Source organism: Atractosteus spatula, chromosome 2 (assembly GCF_055471065.1).
Source record: "Atractosteus spatula isolate fAtrSpa1 chromosome 2, fAtrSpa1.hap1, whole genome shotgun sequence".
NCBI classification, from domain to species: domain Eukaryota; kingdom Metazoa; phylum Chordata; class Actinopteri; order Semionotiformes; family Lepisosteidae; genus Atractosteus; species Atractosteus spatula.
Window position 1 is genome coordinate 55,741,938 of NC_142707.1, and position 18,567 is coordinate 55,760,504.

Consider the following 18,567-nt stretch of genomic DNA (forward strand, 5'->3'; position numbering starts at 1 on the left):
CATTTGATGCACAACTGTTCAAGTTACTGTTGATTGTTTTCTGGCTCATGTGGTACTGTAGTTGAACTGCAGTGTAGATATGTACGATATCAGTGGTCTGAACATTTAAATCCTCTTGAGGCACTGGTGCATGCTCATCCCTCTCATAGTGTTATTGAGAGAATAAATAGGACCAGCGTCGGATGCTCAAAATGCATTTACCATAAGAACTTAAAAACACTACACACGCAGGTCTTGAATCCTGGTTGGTGGTCAGTCCCAGTAGACTGACAAAACTGACAAAATGTGCTACCTTCACTCTTATGCTTTCACATGTACCTGCAGTCTTTGCTGTCCACTGTTATTTCTTCCAGTGATGCATACAGAGCCATGACAAGAGGGAACTTTCCAGAAAGCTTCTCCAACATTTAAACTGAATCAAAATCAGAAGGAGACTGGAAGCCATTCCATATCTGATGGCACTCTGAGATTGGTTGGCTAATGTAACTTAACAATATTGTCTTAAATTATTTCCAAAACTCATTCTGGGGAGGAGTGGCAATTCTAGTTCAAACCAAATGAACACACAAAACAATGCACATTAGTGAGTGAAAACCAGGAACACTAGATGGCACAATTTAAAAGGTTTAATAAGATCAGCTCATTGAAACAGAAAAGAGTAGCTAAATAAATGTGGGACAACATTTCCATTTTTGCATGCATCTTGAATACAAAAGAAAATATTCCTGCAAAACCACATTTTAAGCAGAAAAGAAGCTTGTGATGCTTTTCTTTCTGTCATAATGAATACTGCACAATCAGACGGCCTGAAAAAATTCAAAGAAAATGTGCGCACCTTAGCTACTCATTCATAACCAAGAGATGCAGTGAAAATGGATGAAAATATATACTGTTTATTCACAGAAACAGGCTTCATAAATTGACATGTTCATCATACACATTTCTGAACAAAGATCTGAAGGCTGGCAACAGCAATGCACCATACTGGCATGTGGTAAGAAAATAAGACCAAAAAAGTTTACAAATGAGAGGAGGCCATTCAGCCCATCCAACCTGTTTGGTAGTTGGTAGTTAATTCATCCACGGATCTCTTCCAGACATTTCCTGAAAGAAGCAAGGGTATTGGCTTCAACAACATGGCTGCGTAGCTTGTTTGTATTCCCACGATCCTTTGGGTATAAATGTGCCCAAACTGTTATTAATGGGAATAACAGGTCGTGGAGTGATGAGGATCCCAAGGTATTGAAGATGTAACCTTTTAGATACCGGGAAGTATACAATGACAGTGATATACGGTATGTACCTAAAAAAACTACTTTGCATTCCATTTGAGATTTTACTCATTTTCTGTCAGAGCTTATCAGGTCAAAGCAACATTATCAGAATATGAACACATTACTTGCTCATTCATAATCGCGTAATGAAATGTAAATGTAAAATCTATGGTTTATTCACAAGAGTATTCTACATAGATTTTAGCCATATAAGTGAAGACTATAATGCTACTTTGGAGAAATGGATAAACTAAATGATTTTTTAAAGATGGCAAGCGTATTACCTAGAGTCCCTTGACATTTTCTGTCCTTTATTCAGCAGTCTCTCTGCTACTGACCCTGACTATCAGAGATACCAATGATTTAAAAAAAGAAACTGACCTCAGTTAAAAAAAAATTAACCCACTTTTCCACTACATCTTTCTAAAAAACTCCTGTACTGTATATGTTGGATTTACTGTACTCAATGGCAGTTATACTGTATATGTCTCAGGGAGGACGTTAGCAAATAAGCTGTTTTATCCATTGGTATATGAGACATAAGGATATTATTTCATATGATTAGAGGTCCATTTAGTAACACAGCCTCTCAGATTAAGGGGTTCAACATATTTAATCGCCAGAGAGTTCCTCATTCTAACTATTGTATTTGTCAACAGCCTTATTTTTTGTGAATCAAGTAATTTGTTGCATCTGCACTGTGAATTACTTGGGATACCACAGGTGTCAGTGTGTGAGAAGCAGCTTCAATGAGACTCAATAACAGTTGCCCCCTCTACCCCCACCCCCCATAAAAATCCACCTTTGCGATTTTTGAAGAATCTCCTTGGATTATAATGACAATACTTCTCTCCTCTGGTATCCACAACACAACGCGAAGTTAGCATGGCCTTGTTTATTTAAGTTTAGTTCTTGCAGATCAGTCGGATTTTATATAGGTTTCTCCTCAAGACAAGATAAAAACAAGTAGCTTCACTTTGACATGAAAAAAAAAACACACCTGTTATAACAACCACTTGTGAACAGACAAAAGTCTCCGAAAACAACATTCTCTCCACTGTGTACTGCATATAACACTGCATTATATTTTATGATCTCACTTTACTGCAAGGATGCATGAAGATGTCTGCATCAAAAAAAACAAGAGAGACACATTGCACACATTATAATTGAGATTGTTTGAATGCCAGCCATCACTCGTTCATATCAGCCTTATGCACCAAACATTCCAATACAATTCAGTGGCAGGTGCTTTTGCCAAAAAAAATAATATATTTATATATATTTTATATATATTTATATATATGAAATGGGCTCAGCAACTGTACAGTTTTTAATGCATAGCACTTTGCAAACCATAATGTGTAAATAAATTATAAAATACAAGCAACTCCATAAAACAAGCATCCTGAGTTTACAAATAAATTATATCCTTCATACATTACTATGGGAAGGGTAGGGTGTGTTAGTCACAGCAGCTCCAGCTGTTAAATGTAAAAAGGTGACAAGGGTGGTAAAGCATATGGGGCAAATTCAGAATAGAAAACAAGCTACTGTATATATAAACATTTAGAGCTGAAAACGCCTCATTCAAGCACCATATATTAACAAATATTAATAAAAAGTGTGTGCTGCTGTTGATCACACAGAGTCAATGTTTTCTTATAAAGCTATTTTTTAAAAATGAAAAAAATATTTCAGTTCCTTCCGATGTGTCCGTTTTTCCATACACAGAAGACTAAAAAAAATACGTGATGATTTTTACATCAGACCTTGCTACCTTTTGTCCATTAATACATTGATTAGGACGTACATAGCCTGGCAAGAACATATAACACAGCTATGATGTGCTGTGAAATTCTTCCAAGAAAACTGTAGAGTCTGTGCGATACTTCCAATAGTACAATCTTGGCATCTAGCTCCTCATGGCTACAGAATAAAGGCCTGAAGTTCGTACTCATGGGCCTGACGTTTACAGCGTTTCGTATTTACTTTAAACCGTAACACTTTATTTTTACAGATGCATTTCACTGCACTTCACTTTCGAACTTTAAAATCTTTTTCTTCCAAGACTCATTTGCTCAAAAGCAAAATATTGATCTGAAAACTGGCTTGAAAGCCTAAACTTAAGAATGGGAATAGGAGGAACAACGTTCCAGATGTCAGACAGTTAGGGCCAAATGCTACAAATACTAAAGAGCAACAGCATGAAACACTATAGTATACCAAGCAATGGCTCTTCGTTTCAGTCTGCTTTACCACCCATCCATCATGCTTGTAGCTATTCTTCTTTTCATCTTCTACTTCTCCTCTGTTTCTGTGACAGATATTGGCAAACGTGCGAGACCAGCAAAAGGAACTGAAAAATTGATTACAGAGAGTATAAAACCTTTTTTTAACATCAACTCGGAGTGGTCTAACAGTACATTAGAAATAAAAAAGTAAAAAAAACAACAAAAAGAGACACTTAGTTCATAATATGCCGCTTCCCAACTAGTATATAACAATACAAATACAAAGTACTGATAAACAGCGAGTCAGAAGGATAAAACACCAAGTATAACAAGCTGTATTTTTTTTCTTGTTTCATCTAGTTAAGCTAGCACCATCTGTACACAAATACGGGAAAAATGTTTGGATATTGAAGTCTTGGCAAGGCACTTGTAGTCCTTTTTTTTCTTTTCTTTTTCCTCTTTCTTTGCTTGGCAAGTTTCTGTTCGCAATCTGTCAGCTCCTTTGAAGAGAGCAAACTGTATATACACACAACTGTAGTTTCAAAATTTTTCTCAAAAAGTGCTCTTTTGGTCTCAAAAGAGATTACATCCTCAAATCTCAACAATCCTTACACGTGGCCCTGTTCCCCAATACACCCTTTCTTACAGTATTTCTGTATGTTTGTTTTTCTGCTGGTCCCAACAGGAAACATACACTTCCCATACACGTTCCACGAACAACATCCAATGGTTTCATTCAGTCCTCGCTCCCAGGGTGTCAGGTCTCCTCTATCGCCGCCTGGAAGTGATATCGAAGCAGGTGATCATCATGAGGTGGGCCTTGCAGAAGTTGACTCGGCTCTCGAGCCGCTCGGTGACAAACTCCAAGGCCTCTAGGTACTCCAGAGAGTCCACCTCGAACGTCTGCTGCAGGTCAACTGCCACAACCAAAAAATAAAATGTGAGATAGCGGTTCGAAAGCACGACCAACTCCTGATGCAGGTCCGAGGACAGGATATGTTAGGTTATTGAAGTGTTCACACCATACCATGAATTTACATCAGTGTCCATTCAGTGTTTTAAATAAATGTGAGAATAAAACTACTTTTTTATCTCCTTTGATAAAAGAAACACAACTCCCTTTTACATTTCTTACGTATTGTGATTATTTATCTCCTACCACTTTACCATACCACTTTAAAAGTAATGAATAAAACATAAAAGACATAAAAGAAAGTTGCCATATTGAAGAACAAGTGCCATTTATCATTAATGTTTAATAAAAATATCAATGTACACATGTACGGACATAAGAAGGACACGTCTGATGTCACTTACATTCACTAGTCCATTTTTCAGGCTCCAGCATTAAATGCTGTTTGGTCACCTCCAGTTCTTTTTTCAGCCAGTCGTACTTGGCACGAACTTCAGAAATGCGCTGCTGTCGATGCTCCAGAATTTTCAGTTTGGCACTGAAGTAGACCACCTCCTAGCAGCAAGGAACATTAAAAGTGCGAGACCATTAGCAAGCATGCCAGGTCTTATACTAAAGCAAGCTGTTTCAAGAAATAATAAAAAATTGCACTTAGCTGTGCCAGACCTCCAGACACGGTTTCTGAATCTTGATAGAACGGACTACCCCATGTAGAGATTTTATTATTTGTTTTCAAGAGCACAAATCAAACAAATATCAAGGGTGGCATTTTAGGCAGATGACTATCAGTCCAGTTGGTTATCAGATTACTCCTGGTTCAAGCTTCTATAAATACGTCTTTTTCTACTAAAGGGACAAACTAATTTCAAGGATTTTTTGCACAATATATTTAGACAAGAGTTAGTGATTCAAAAGAATTTTATCCACCCATTTCCTAACTGCTTCATCCAGTATGGGTTCGTGGGGAAGCGGGAGACTATCACGGCAAGCAACTGGTGCAAGACAGGGTAGACCCTGGACAGGGCGCCAGTCCATCACAGGGCACACACTCAGACCAAGGCCGATTTTCCCAGAAGACGATTAACCTACCAGTATGTTTTTGGACTGTGGGAGGAAACCAATGTGAACACAGGGAGAACATTCTAACTCCAGAGCGACCATAGTGCCCTAGGTCCAGAATTGAATCCAGGGCCACAGCACTGTGAGGCAGCAATGCTAACAACTATGCCATTGTGCCACTCCTTCAAAGCAATTATAATTACTAAATATTTAATGAGCAATAAATGTTCAACTAATGCTCTAGGAAAAAATGTGTAAAAGCTTTTGAGTTCAGTTTTTTTAATCACTAATTCTAACAGTACTTTAATTACTCCAATGGATGTTAAGCTTTATAAACCTCACCATATGGAAAAATGTTGCACACAATAGTATATTTGGCTAATATCTATTAATCTAATATCTATCAACATGAAAATAAAAACACCTACTATTTTGCATGGATCCTATTTAAAATAAACAATTCCAGATATAGGGTCAAAAAGTATGTATTCGAGTATGTATTTTATTAAAAAAAACACAAATTAAATGGTTGTTTAATTAGGATATTTTGAATTACCTGCATGTAACATAAAAAGTATGGTAGTTATCTACTCAGAAAAGATACAGGAGGAAATATAATCTCATTCACTTAGTAAAAAAATATACTTCTATCAGTGTACATTTCACTAGCATTCATCATGAGTTTTAATGAAACCTAAAGTTTTAATGAATAGTTTTTAGAAAATGATATGCACATACAGTATACACACAAACAGGATCTTTTCAACTATCTATATACTGCATTATACGCTAATAATGTAAATTCAGTACTAGCAGATGTTTAACTGAATATCATATAATATAGATGAATAAGAAGTTTCATATTGGCACAGTATAAATTTCATGTTTTATAATGCATTAGGGTAAGTTTCATAAAAGTTTCTTACATAAAAATAACAACTCTTACATTTGTGATTCCTACAATGTGTATGAAAGTACAGAGCAACATGTCTTACTATTATCAATGACTGGAATCAAATTCACTCCTCATTCACATCACCCTCAGGATAGTATGAACTGGAATATGGAGAAGTGTCCCCTGACCACGTTCCTTACCCTGCTGCCTGCCCCTCTTCTCCTCTGCAGGCGCTCCACATCGTCTATTTCATACACCTTGATCTCGAATGGCTCAGCCATCCCTCTCTGTGCAGGCCGCAGTGGCCCATCCACCCAGCGCAGGCCAGGGCTGGGAGTGGGCTTCCCAACTGGAGACGAGGTGTCCAGAGTCAGGGCAGGAATCAGACGACGTCTCTGGGACCCTGCCGACCCCAGAGAAACCTCATCAGTCTACTAGTGAGTGCGAACACACACACACACACGCACACAACCTATCTTTCGGGGTCTTCATTCTGTTCCTACAGACTTACATCTGTGAAGGAGAGGAGGCCATTTGTGATTAGGCCCATTGAGTTTGTTTCATTTATAGTGGTTAAATGATCTGAGGAACTCATGCAGCTGGTTCTTAAAAGAAGCCAGGGGTATCACCTTTGACAGCAAAGAAGGGCAGCTTGTTTCAAATTCATACAATCATTTGTGTGAAGAGATGCCTCCTGTTTCTGGTCTCAAAGGCATTTTACTGCAGTTTCCACTTTTTGCACCTTCGTGAGTGTTGATTCTGAAGAAGTGCAATGATGCATTATCTCCAAGAATTCAAGACATCCCCTTCTTGTCTTTTTTATCGCAATTACTATTATTCTACATTCCAGTGAACGAAAACTCAACATGGAATGAAAATACAATATGAAACAAATATTCCTGGTGAAACAAATTAACTTCATTTACAGCTACTTACAATGACTGTTTTTGGTCAATTGCTGTATCTCTGTGTTTCCAATTTTGTTTCTGAACACTGATAGCTGTACACACACACACAAATTCTTTTTGTTTTTGTAAGAACTGTCCATGCGCTCATATTTTATTTTTATTTATGAGCATATTGTTCCAAAGTGACAAAAACTCCATGTGGGAAGAAAACAGGCCACAAACCAATAGTTTTGGCACTTTTAGTTTTAAAGGATGCCGCTGTCCAGTTTATAACTAAGTAGGGTAATTTACCTTGTGAGGTACTTTTGTACCCACAATGTATTTTTCTCAAGAGTTGCTTTCCCTGTGAGGATATTTTCACACATTTAGTAATACTCATATATACAAACGTTGATAATCACTAAAAAATTCTGTTTCTGTTCACCTCAGCTTTACAGCGTTTAGCGCAAGGATATAATTTTGTTGTGTGTCAGCACTAATTTGTATTGAAATATAGAGTTTTGAACTGAAATCTAGTTCTACATCACAATGGAATGCATATAGACATAACTCTGAAATGTGTTTTAAATCAAACATTTTCATTTGTTTTATTATTTGATTTCTGGGTGAGAAATGATCACATTTTATTAACAAGTGTGTTGCAAACCTGAAGAAACAATATATTTACACATGGTTTTTAAAACAAGTTGTAAAGTGTCTCCTAGGTGATCTTAACAACACCACACAAATTAAAGGCTACATTATGCTTGACATATGAACTGAAATAAAAAAAATAAAATACCTGAAATGTGATTTTTTTAATTAGATTGGGGAAAATTATTTCCACAAAGTCCTGTGTAACATATTAAGGAGATATGTCAAACTTCCAAGAACCCTTTATTAAATTAGGTTATCCCAGGTGTTCTATTTTCTGGGTCTTTTTAAAAGCATTCAAGAATACCGTTTGTGAACATATATAGTGTAAAGAAGCAGTAGAGGAGGCTAGTTACTAGTGCCAAGGAGATAAACGTAACATATTCAGAGGTCTTATCAGGCCATGACACATATTAACAGGCCCTCTTCTGAGTAATTTATGAGTGGTATACTGTATATTTGCATGCAAATTAGTAGCCATAGCAATTTATTATTTGATTGAAAACACAGGGATGTGAGTCATTTAATGGCCTGTGTAGTTGCTGGCCAAAACAAGTATAATTATCTAGACGTCTGTAATTCTCAGCAAATTCATTTAGTACCTTTTTCTTATCCTGTTTCGTATCCATCTAACTAATATCCGTCAACATCTATCATTCTCAAAGCCAGAGACACTCTATTCAACCGATTAAATAATTTCCAGCTTTCTCTCTAGCCACAAGCTTATTCAACTTGGCCCCCAGCTTGTACTGAAAATCAAACATTCAAAATGTGATTATGATGCCCACTTTCATTGCATTTACAATTTAATGTTCTTGCTTTGGTGGGAATCAATATAATTGTTGCAGACTGGGAGAAAGGTGGTACCCAAAACAAGTCATGAGCAAAATATATTGCTTATCACGAAGGTCTAAGGGATTGAGAACATAATTCCAATCCTGTTGTTACACAATACTGACAGTAATGGACTCATATTCCACTCTTTCATGCTTTTTGCTTTTTTATGTAAAATGGGGGCTTAAGTTGTACATTTTCAATCAGCCTAGTCAGCAGAGAGTACTCCACTCTCTCCCTGATCAAAAATGAGCTAAAATGGGGCATTTGGATCACTTGCACTGAGCACTACGTTGAGCCCTTTAAGCTATATGCAACACCAACTCAAACCTGGAGTACAGTATGTGGATCTGTCATTAGCTGTCTGTGGCTGGGAGATTGGAATAAAAAGAGTCACACAGCTAGCCAAGTGCCACTGGTGTTTGATAGAGTGTCCGCGAATGCGCAGTGCCAGCAGTGAGAGAGATATCACTTCTCCATTAACGCTCATTCTCCAGAAAGTGACTGGAACTCACGGTACAGTATGTCAAAAGGCAGCTGCCTCAACAGCAGGCATGTCATAATCTTTGTTACCTCTGTACTGCAACAGGTATCAAAATCAGGAGCAAAGCTTATCAGCATTTAATGTGGTGCCTTGATTTTATTTACACAGAAGATTTTAGGGCATTTTGTTTTGGGTGGGTTCCACCTCACTCTAATATGTCTTAGTAGAAAAAACATATTTTCTGTATAACCTCCTAAATACAGTTCATCTTTGGTTTCGGCTAAATTTTGCTGTTTTTTTGGATGTTCTAACTGCCTTGGAGCCTTTCTAAACACTTGTTTATTGATAATAACATTATCGTAGTATGATACTTTTTTTATGTTTTGGGTACAACTATTGTTTAATACACATTACCACCCTGTAGCCTGATCATGTCAGATTGAAGAAGCTAAGCAAGGCTGGGCCTGGTCAGTATTGGAATAGGAGACATCCCAGTGGGAAATCAGGATACTATTGTGCTATTAGAGGATCTGTTTATGTGCTTTTCCCTGTGGACCAGAATTTCACAAAACAATGATCCGGTATTGTGGCTGGGGACACTGTGCTATAAGAGGTACTATACCAGACTCTTTCTCATTACTAATCAAGATTGCCATTTAAGAAGTGCCCACCTTCAGCTGACAACAGTTGTCAGCAGATGATAACAAAAACATTGTACTTTTCGTTCTACCACATTGTATTGGACTCTGTCACAGTGTTTGAGAGAGGTGCTGGATTATTGCTTTTTTATTAGTTAGTTTTTCCGAAATGTAAATGAAGATGTTGACAAGAGCTTTACAACTGAAAGAGTAATTTACTCTTCAACTGCAACAGCAAGTACCCTATGTCTGTGACTTATGATCACTCCCACCCGAAGGTCGTTCCTTGTCTACTACTGTTATTATTGGTCAGCTGTGTGGAGTGGTGGTTAGGGCAAAACTGTAGATTCAACTGCAGAGTGTTGAATCTACATACTGTATTCCCTGATATACAGTACCTTGGGAGTGTTTGTCTAAAGTCACTTGTATAAAATGCCCATTTGCAATGGGTACAAATGTTTATCATTTTAGTGATTTACACCACAAATAGCAGTAAAATTAAGAATATGTACTGCATAATACACTGCTATGCAGAGCTTTTGTTCATAAAGTCAAATAATTTTAATAATATGGCCTCCATGTTGCAAAATCAAGGTAAAGCACTCATGATTACTAACAATCCCCATCAGAAAACCTTTGTAGATACTGTATAAAATCACAATATTCTAGTCATAATACTGTACTCATACAAACTTTCATTTACTAAACATTTATGTTTGATTTGTAATGTTTAAAGTTATGTTGATTATTTTTAATTAATTTGTGCTACTTTTGTTAGGTATTTTTCCTTAATTGTAAACAACAAAAAATATATAGCTGCTTTGCACTGACCGTTAACGCTTGCAAAATCAGTGCTTGAGCTTAGCTTATGAGAAATGCATAAGACATCCAGAAAGTATAATGAAATGGCATGGCTTTAATCATTATTCTGCGGGTGAATATCACCAGCAGTATTTTTTTCATTATAATTAATGACTTGTAAATTGGTGCACCATGCTTTATCACTACTGATTTGATCTATCACTCTAAGCTCTTTGCACTTCTCATGTCCCAGTAATTAAAAAGGAAATCCTGCCTATCAGGAATCCTTTGTTTTTTTTAATTTGTAGCTCACTAAATTAGACAGTACACATGATGAATACAAGCTCACTATGATGTGTATTGTTCTTGTTCTATCTTGGCCCAACACCTTATAAACCAGTTGAGAAATGTAATGCATTTAATGGCACGGCATGACACTAGTGGTTTATTTATACCTCAGAGGACAAAAGAAATTGAACAAAGGTGAAGCATTCTAGAAAATAATCACATACATGTAATTAATTTTCTGCAACATTGTACATGACTGCACAGAACGCAGTACAGAGAGAAGGGAACCGTCCTCGGTGAGGACCGTGTACAGGATCATGTTGCACATGGTCAAACCTTCTTTCCAACAAATTGCAGACACATAAGCATACTAAGTGAACTTTAAAAGTTCTAGTATTTTCTGGAAAAAGATAAGTGCCACCCCATGACAAGCTCCCTCTTTCTATTTTGTCATTCTACACAATTAAATTACTGTTCTTTTTTGTCAACTGTTCTTCTTATTATTATCACTACTGTAAATAGTAAAACTAATAAGTATTATTTAGTAATACATAATACTACTGTAAATAGCCCAAGACAGTCTGTGACTGGCTGTGCTGTAAAACGTTATCATAAATGTTCATTCATTCTAGCCATGCTGCTTCTCCCTCTTAGTGAATGAGCATTAGTTAGGGGTTATTGTTAAACATACTCAGTTTCTTTCAAATTTAATTCTACGCTAAACAAACAGCTTCATTTTAAGATTACTTTAAAAATTAAAATCGTATGTAATGGTACAGAGACCATGTGGTTTTGTTGTCCTTTTTTGACAGCTTTTTATCAGAACTGAAGAGATATTATTAGAACACGAATCTGTCATTTACCAAAATGGAAGCAGTACCATTTCCCTACCCTCAAGAAATCATCTTCACCATAGCATTTCGTTTGCTGTAAAAGGCAAAGGTGAATATTTACCAGGTTACACTGTATAGCTGTCACACGGACCATTCACTTTACATGTGGAGGTCAAAAAACTAAACAATGAGGGGGCTTTACCTGTATTGTTCCTTTTCTTTGGATTTTTGAGACTCCTTCGGCCGCTAACAGAGCTACTGTTCTCACTCATGGAGTCCTGGGCGGATGAGGCGCTTCCTGTTGCCTCACTGTCTCGAATCATGCTCTCATAGCCACTGCTGCCCCCGCTGTGATAGAACAGAGCTGTTTTCCCCATGGCAGGAGGTAGTTCTCCACTCAGAACGCTGCTGTTGTCACTCCCATGGCCACTGCTGCAGCGGTGGGGCTTGCGGGGAGCAGTAATCTTGCTGTAGGGTGAAGGCAGTGTCTGAACGACAGGCTTCTCATCTCCAGGCACTGCTCTTTCTTCAGAGTCTGAGGCCCCCCGGGCATGCCCAGATCGTGAGCCACTGCTCCCTTGGAGCAGTTCAGAGATTCGTCCATTGACAGCTCTCAAGGGCAGTTTGGAAGCTAGTCCTGAGCCACGGTTCCTGCTCAGGGACTGCGTGGACCAGGAAATCTGGTTCTTTCCATTGGGAGGTAAGCTGGAACTCCTATTCACAGACTGAGGGAGAGACTTGGTGGAGAAGCTCAGTGTTTTGGTGCTGGATGCGGACAAGCTTCTAGCTTTGGGGCTGGCAAGGAGAAGTTTGCTGACTGCCGAAATCTTCGACTGTGTTGACTTGGGAGACTGAGGTGTACTGTTGTTCCCATTCGAACCTGTGGGTGAAGACACAGAGCCACGGCTGAGGCTCCGGCCTGTCCTAGGCATGGTACTGTCTCTTCCCAGACTAGTCTTGGAACCAACTGAAGTCAGGCTCTCAGCCCTTTCTAAAGACAAGCAGTCATAATGCCCAGCGTGGGACCTTCCAAGGGAATTGGTCCTGTTGGCTAACTGCTCTAACTTTGCACTGAAGAGCCTACTGCTGCTTTCTACATTTGGACCTTTCAGTTTTCCGTTGCTTCCCAGGTCATCAGGAGTACTTCCTATGAAAGTAAGTGTCTGGTTTACTGTTTGACTACTGCCAGTCCCATGCTGGGGGCTTGCTCTATTTCTCTGGTCCAGACTGGATTTTCTAACAGGAGGCAGCGGTGGGATTCCTTTAGGCCTGGAAAGAATGGATTGCTTTGCTGACATTCCCCTCCTTTCAAGTGTGGCTCTTGGGCTGCAAGGAGTTGAAGTCGTAGCCCCTATGCCATTACAGTCCCCACCCATGAAACGAAGGGAGGACTCTTCAGGATCATCTTGCTTGTTCAAGCGGTGCCATCCCCTAGGCAGACTCCCTGTTTTAAGCACCTCAGCTGAATAAACAGGACTGTGGCTCTCAGAAGCAGATAAAGCCATCTCACACCCATCGACAACTCTCTTTAGGTTGTCACAGTACACTGGGGAATTGGCGACTTCCCCACTACTTGAACTGAATCTATCAGCAGAGTTCCAGTTTCTCATTGGATCTGAGGCCCTTTTTTCCAATTTTGCTTCAGAAATAACATCTTTAGCTTTGGGCTCATCATTATCTTCTCTTTTCAGCCAGGGATCATCAAATTTGATATCACTGGACACAGGAACAGCTGGTGCTTTGGTTTCTTTAATCTGAAGGGACTTTAAAGCAGAACATTCTTGATTCGAATCCTGCAGAGACCCTGGTTTCACTGCAATGCATGGATGAACAGTTATATTTGCCTTGATGGGTATATAGCTGTCTGAGACTAAAGTGGGCACATTAGAAATGGTAATTGCTGTTTTGCCCATGGTTGATACCTTACAGTTTTTAAGAGGAGATACCTTGTTAGACAGGCTCTTCTCATGAACTTTCTCTGCAGCAGCAAGCAGACTCTCACCTCCCCCATTCCGATGCTGAAGAGAATCATCATGTACATCATTATGTACATCTTCTGACAGGTCAGTTAGATGGAGATCTGCCATAGCCTCTCCTTGTCCATAGGACTGTTGGGCAACAAAGCTGTGGCAAGACTGCTCTCCATCACTACCAGTGCTCATTTCACTGAGCCAAGAGCTGATGGAAGAACAGCGGCTACTGGATGTCAAGGCTTCTACATCCCTTTTGGGGACCGGCAGGAACTTGGTAATGCTAACCTCTGAAATTGTAGCCGTGGTGCAAGCTGCAGCGGTGGAGTAGCACTCCAGATCTTCACTGATGCTGCTAATTATGCTGACTGGACGAGAGCCAGAAGCCAGGGCCTGGACAGAACAGTCACTGTTAAAGCTGATAATGCTGGTAGGCCGTCCATTTTCCATCACGCCACTGATGGTTAATTCTTCCACCAAAGTGAACACCAGCTCATCCTCTCCATTTAGCTCAAGAGGCTGCTGCACTGTCACTGTCGTTGTGCTTTTCACCTCCTTCCTATTCACCACTGACTGCTGAGTAACGTCTTCTGGTGAGGTCTCAGTGGATCCAACACTAGTGGAAGAAGAGGACTTCTTCATGACCTGTGGGCTCATTCCCACAGGTGATGTTCTGACTTCAGGTTGCAGCAAAGACTCAGTGGAGGACTTTCCATTGTCCTTGTTCACACTCTGTGATAATAGGGGGGTTGAACAAGGCAAAACGCCTTTCTGAGTATACACCTTGCAGCGCTGGGATGGAGAAGAAGGTGGCTTATAGTCCGAGGTTTTGGTTAAGCTGGCGATACCCAATCTGGGAGATCCCATGGGACGCGGTTTTGCTTCCCCGGAGCTGGTAGTATTGAGAGACTCCTTGCTACTATAAAGAGTGGAACTTTGGGCATTCTGCAAAGAACCAGCCTGTATATTGCTACTCCCTGTGACACTCCTGCTTGACGAAAATGTAGAAATACTTGGCAAAGCTGTGAGAATACTCTCAGTGTAAGGAACAATGGCATTCTGAAGAGCCTCCTTTAATTGTTGCTGTTGCTGTCCGTTAGACACTTTATCAGACACATGAGACTCAGAAGCCGTTTTTATTTCAGGTCCTTGTGTCAGCAATGATTCATACTTGGGCCCTGGATTTGCAGGAACCTCTTCAAAGGGGAATTTAGTAACCTCCTCACTACCATCAATGCACTCCAACCTCTCCTGAAGCTCAGCAAATGTGTTGCACTTCAGGCAGTCCTTCTCGTGTTTGCCAGTGTCGGCACTTTCCTCCTGCACCAGCTGTTGTAGCTTCCCTGGCTCTATCTTGTTCTTCTGTAATGATGGAATGATGGGCACAAAGTCTGGAGGTCCTTCATTGTCGGTCAGTTCCTTGTCAGACAATGCAGAGCCATTGGGACCCACATAGATGACAGTATCACAGGACTGTTCACTGCTTGAGGAGTAGTCTGGATCACTGGACAGGTGCAGCAGAGGAAGTTCTGGGTCAACCACATTTCTGGAATGGAAGGGTCTCAGCTGGGTGGGGCGGCGCATTCTTCCTTCTTCACAAGAACTTTCGCCGCCAGAAGAACTTGAAGTGTACTGCTTTAAAGACAGAAAACACGCTAAATTGTTACGCACATTTTATCTGATTTCAAAAGCCTTATGTAACTAAGAGATCTTCGATTATGTAAGAATATCAAATTAAATTATTAAATATTCCAATAGCATATGTGCGCAGCAGGTTCATGCATAAAATGTTGAACATTTGGGGTGAACACAATTGTTTTATGTTTTTACCATGATCACTAAACTAATATTTAGTGAACTCTTCACACTGCAAGGGAAATGATATGGACAAAAGTCTCAAAAGTGTGAAGGCAGCCCGATATGTTCTTCTTTCTGCTGGAAATGTCCAAATCCAGGTGTGCAAAATTAAAATACTTTGGGTCAACCAATGTCGGAAAACTGATTTTGTAAACTATATCCAAAACATAATGCATGATACTCATTTTGGGGTTGATGTGCATATTTGAGAACATTACATCTTTTCGTCTAAGAGAAAGCCAACAAAAACATTGTGACACTAATCTGGGCATACTTCTCCTTAAGACACTTACTTTAGTTTTCTTCTTCTTCATCCTCAAAACACGGGATGCAATCTGGATGGTGGACAGCGTCTCTGCGAAGTTGCTAGGAGCTGCAGAGATATGTGCAATCATGGTGGTTCGGCAGTTCATGTTCCCCAGTGACTCACGGAGTAGCATGGTGAGTTTGCTGTCCCTGCACAGAGAAAAAAAAGAGATGCATTTCAGTGCCCGCAGTGCACACTGTTACAACGATGACAACACAGTTCTATTTCTGGACACAATGCCAATGAGGTAGTGCTCACTAATTTTAATTTAATATCCTTGACAGCAAATGCAATTTCGTTCCCCTAAGCATTGGAGACTATGTACAGTAAATGTACCCTTTCTAGTCTAGACTAAGGCAGCTAAGTGTAGTAGGTTTCTATCATTTATACGCTCACAGGGTTTCTTGTTTTTCAGGTTTATATTCTCATTTGCTCACGTTGTTAGCAATTCTAATTTTAAAAATGTTACAGCCTACAGGAGTGGTAGTTCAGGCCAGTCTTGAAATATGCATTTCTGTTTCAGGCACTACATATCACTGTTATACAGCTTTCTGCAACTGGATAAGAAAATTAATCGCCGATTAAGAGCTCATGCATGGATCTGGAAAGATGCATCTATAAGCACTACAGGTTTTGTTCTGTTCACAGACATTGCCTTTGTGAGAGTATAAGATCTGAACTACCACTGAGCCATGTGTCCTATTAAGAAGCAATAAAAGCACTTTCAAAAGAAAGTATAACTAAAAAGTTATTATTATTATTTAAATAGATCTAGATTATCCTCTCCTAAAAAGAGGGTTTTGCTTTATATTCAGCTATAGTTCGCTTGTCCCAGCAGGTTGTGCTGCAGGTCTTACTTTGTCTTAAAGGCCTTGACAAATTCACCCTTTTCAGACAGAAAATTAACATTTAAACTGGAGGAAAAATTATTTTAAAAAGTGCATAACAGGCTCCTCAGCTGCTCTAGCGGTAAGGGCAGTTGACTAAGCACAAGTGGAGCTCTATGATCATGGGTTCGAGCCTGTGCTGTGACTAGGATTCCCCAAGAGACAAGGGCAGGGCGAGATTCGTCAGTCAGGGCTCTCCTGGCTCTCAGGAACAGTGACCCCTGTGGCCTCCCAGGCACTTGCGAGCAGACAGTGCTGTCAGTGAGGGATACACTTCTCCTCCAATCAGCGCTAAGCCAGTCAGGGCTCTGCTGCCTGTGATGTGATATTAGACCAGTGGCTGAAAGGCTGGCCTGGCAGAGGAGTCTGCCTACGCTTCCTCATTCTCCCCGATGGGCGGTCATGGAATTCATAGCTGTGAGCCGAGACATGAAAAACATACACCTGGGGATTCCAAGTCTGGTCGGTATTAAAAAATATTCTTAATTTAGAATATTTTAACTTTATACCAGTTCCTGTATTTGCTGTTCAAAAACCGAAAACTCTTATGATACATCATACTGCTGAGAAAAAGACTACACAAATACTGCGTCACATGATGTAGTAATAACTTTTTCATCTCTTTAATGAATCAACCTGGAATTTTACATCAACAGGGAATATATCGACCTGGTCCTCTGACCTACTGTAAGTGTCTAGATCAAAGTGCACAGTTTATTCTGTAAGCCTCTGTTAGCCTGCTAGTATTTAATGTCAGCTTGTTGTGTATGAGGAGAACACATAATGTTTGCAGTACATGAACAGGAGCCTCAGAACAAATGGTTCACAAATTGAGCACTGTTACAAGAAAACCTAACCTTACATCCATACCTCTCACTTTTGGACTCCATGCATTCCTTAAAAGTACATTAACGAGCTAAATTAATGGACTACATCATAGGCTTTAGCCTTGAAACCAATTTACGTATGTTATATTGTATATTTTTATTTCTGATTTATTTTTAAATTAGTAAATCTTCTTCACGTTACTTTACAGCGTGCAATAGAGTGAATCCTGCATCCCCATATTTCTGGAAAACACATACAATTAAAACTAAAATGTTTATCTATATCTTGAATTGATAGAAACACCTAAAGTGGGCAATTATCTAGGATTTTCAATCATCTATAATTTGATTTATCTTCTTTTTTGTCCTGTGTGAGCGTGTGAAAAGACCCAGAACAGGATAATCAGGAAAGCGAACTTTTGATGTGTCATGCTTTTCAGAATAAATCCTTGTATCCTTATAATTGCTAATGAGGCAATGAACTCCTCTTGGTAAACATGGGCTTGGATGATGGATTACCTCCATTTGCTTTGTGGGTAGAACTGAACCTTAAGAGATGAATTTTCAAAAATAAAGTTTAGATTCCTATACCTGCTCTCAAGGGTTATCTGTAACAATAAACTCACTCTAAAGCACCAAAGCAGAAAAGATAAAACTGTCTTCCATGTTTCCAGTTTACCTCCATACAGTGCATATACTGTAGTACGTTAGTTATGATTAAAGACAGGCTATATGAATAGGATTGTGTCTCAATCACAGTGCAATAGTCAGCAGAGTCATTCTTGTTTTCTGCTGTATAATTTAATTAATTCACTCTTTAATTTCCATTTTTACCTTCATGTTAACTTGAAATTTCATACACACATTCAGGATAGTATGACATTCAATTATTTTTTCAAAAATATTATCTGAAATTCTATTTTTT

At 39.2% G+C, this 18,567-nt stretch overlaps 1 protein-coding gene across 1 annotated transcript in view; it reads right to left on the bottom strand.

The window, feature by feature from the left end:
* Positions 1-873: 873 nt before the first annotated feature.
* kif26ba (kinesin family member 26Ba) overlaps positions 874-18,567 on the bottom strand; it is a 188,764-nt gene continuing 171,070 nt past the window's right edge. The window contains exons 11-15 of the mRNA XM_088935367.1: positions 15,915-16,077; positions 11,997-15,399; positions 6,576-6,778; positions 4,826-4,976; positions 874-4,425 (exon numbers count right to left, since the gene is read on the bottom strand). Coding sequence (XP_088791493.1) covers positions 4,277-4,425; positions 4,826-4,976; positions 6,576-6,778; positions 11,997-15,399; positions 15,915-16,077 — 4,069 coding nt within the window. The 3' untranslated portion in view covers positions 874-4,276. The remainder of the gene's footprint in view (positions 4,426-4,825; positions 4,977-6,575; positions 6,779-11,996; positions 15,400-15,914; positions 16,078-18,567) is intronic.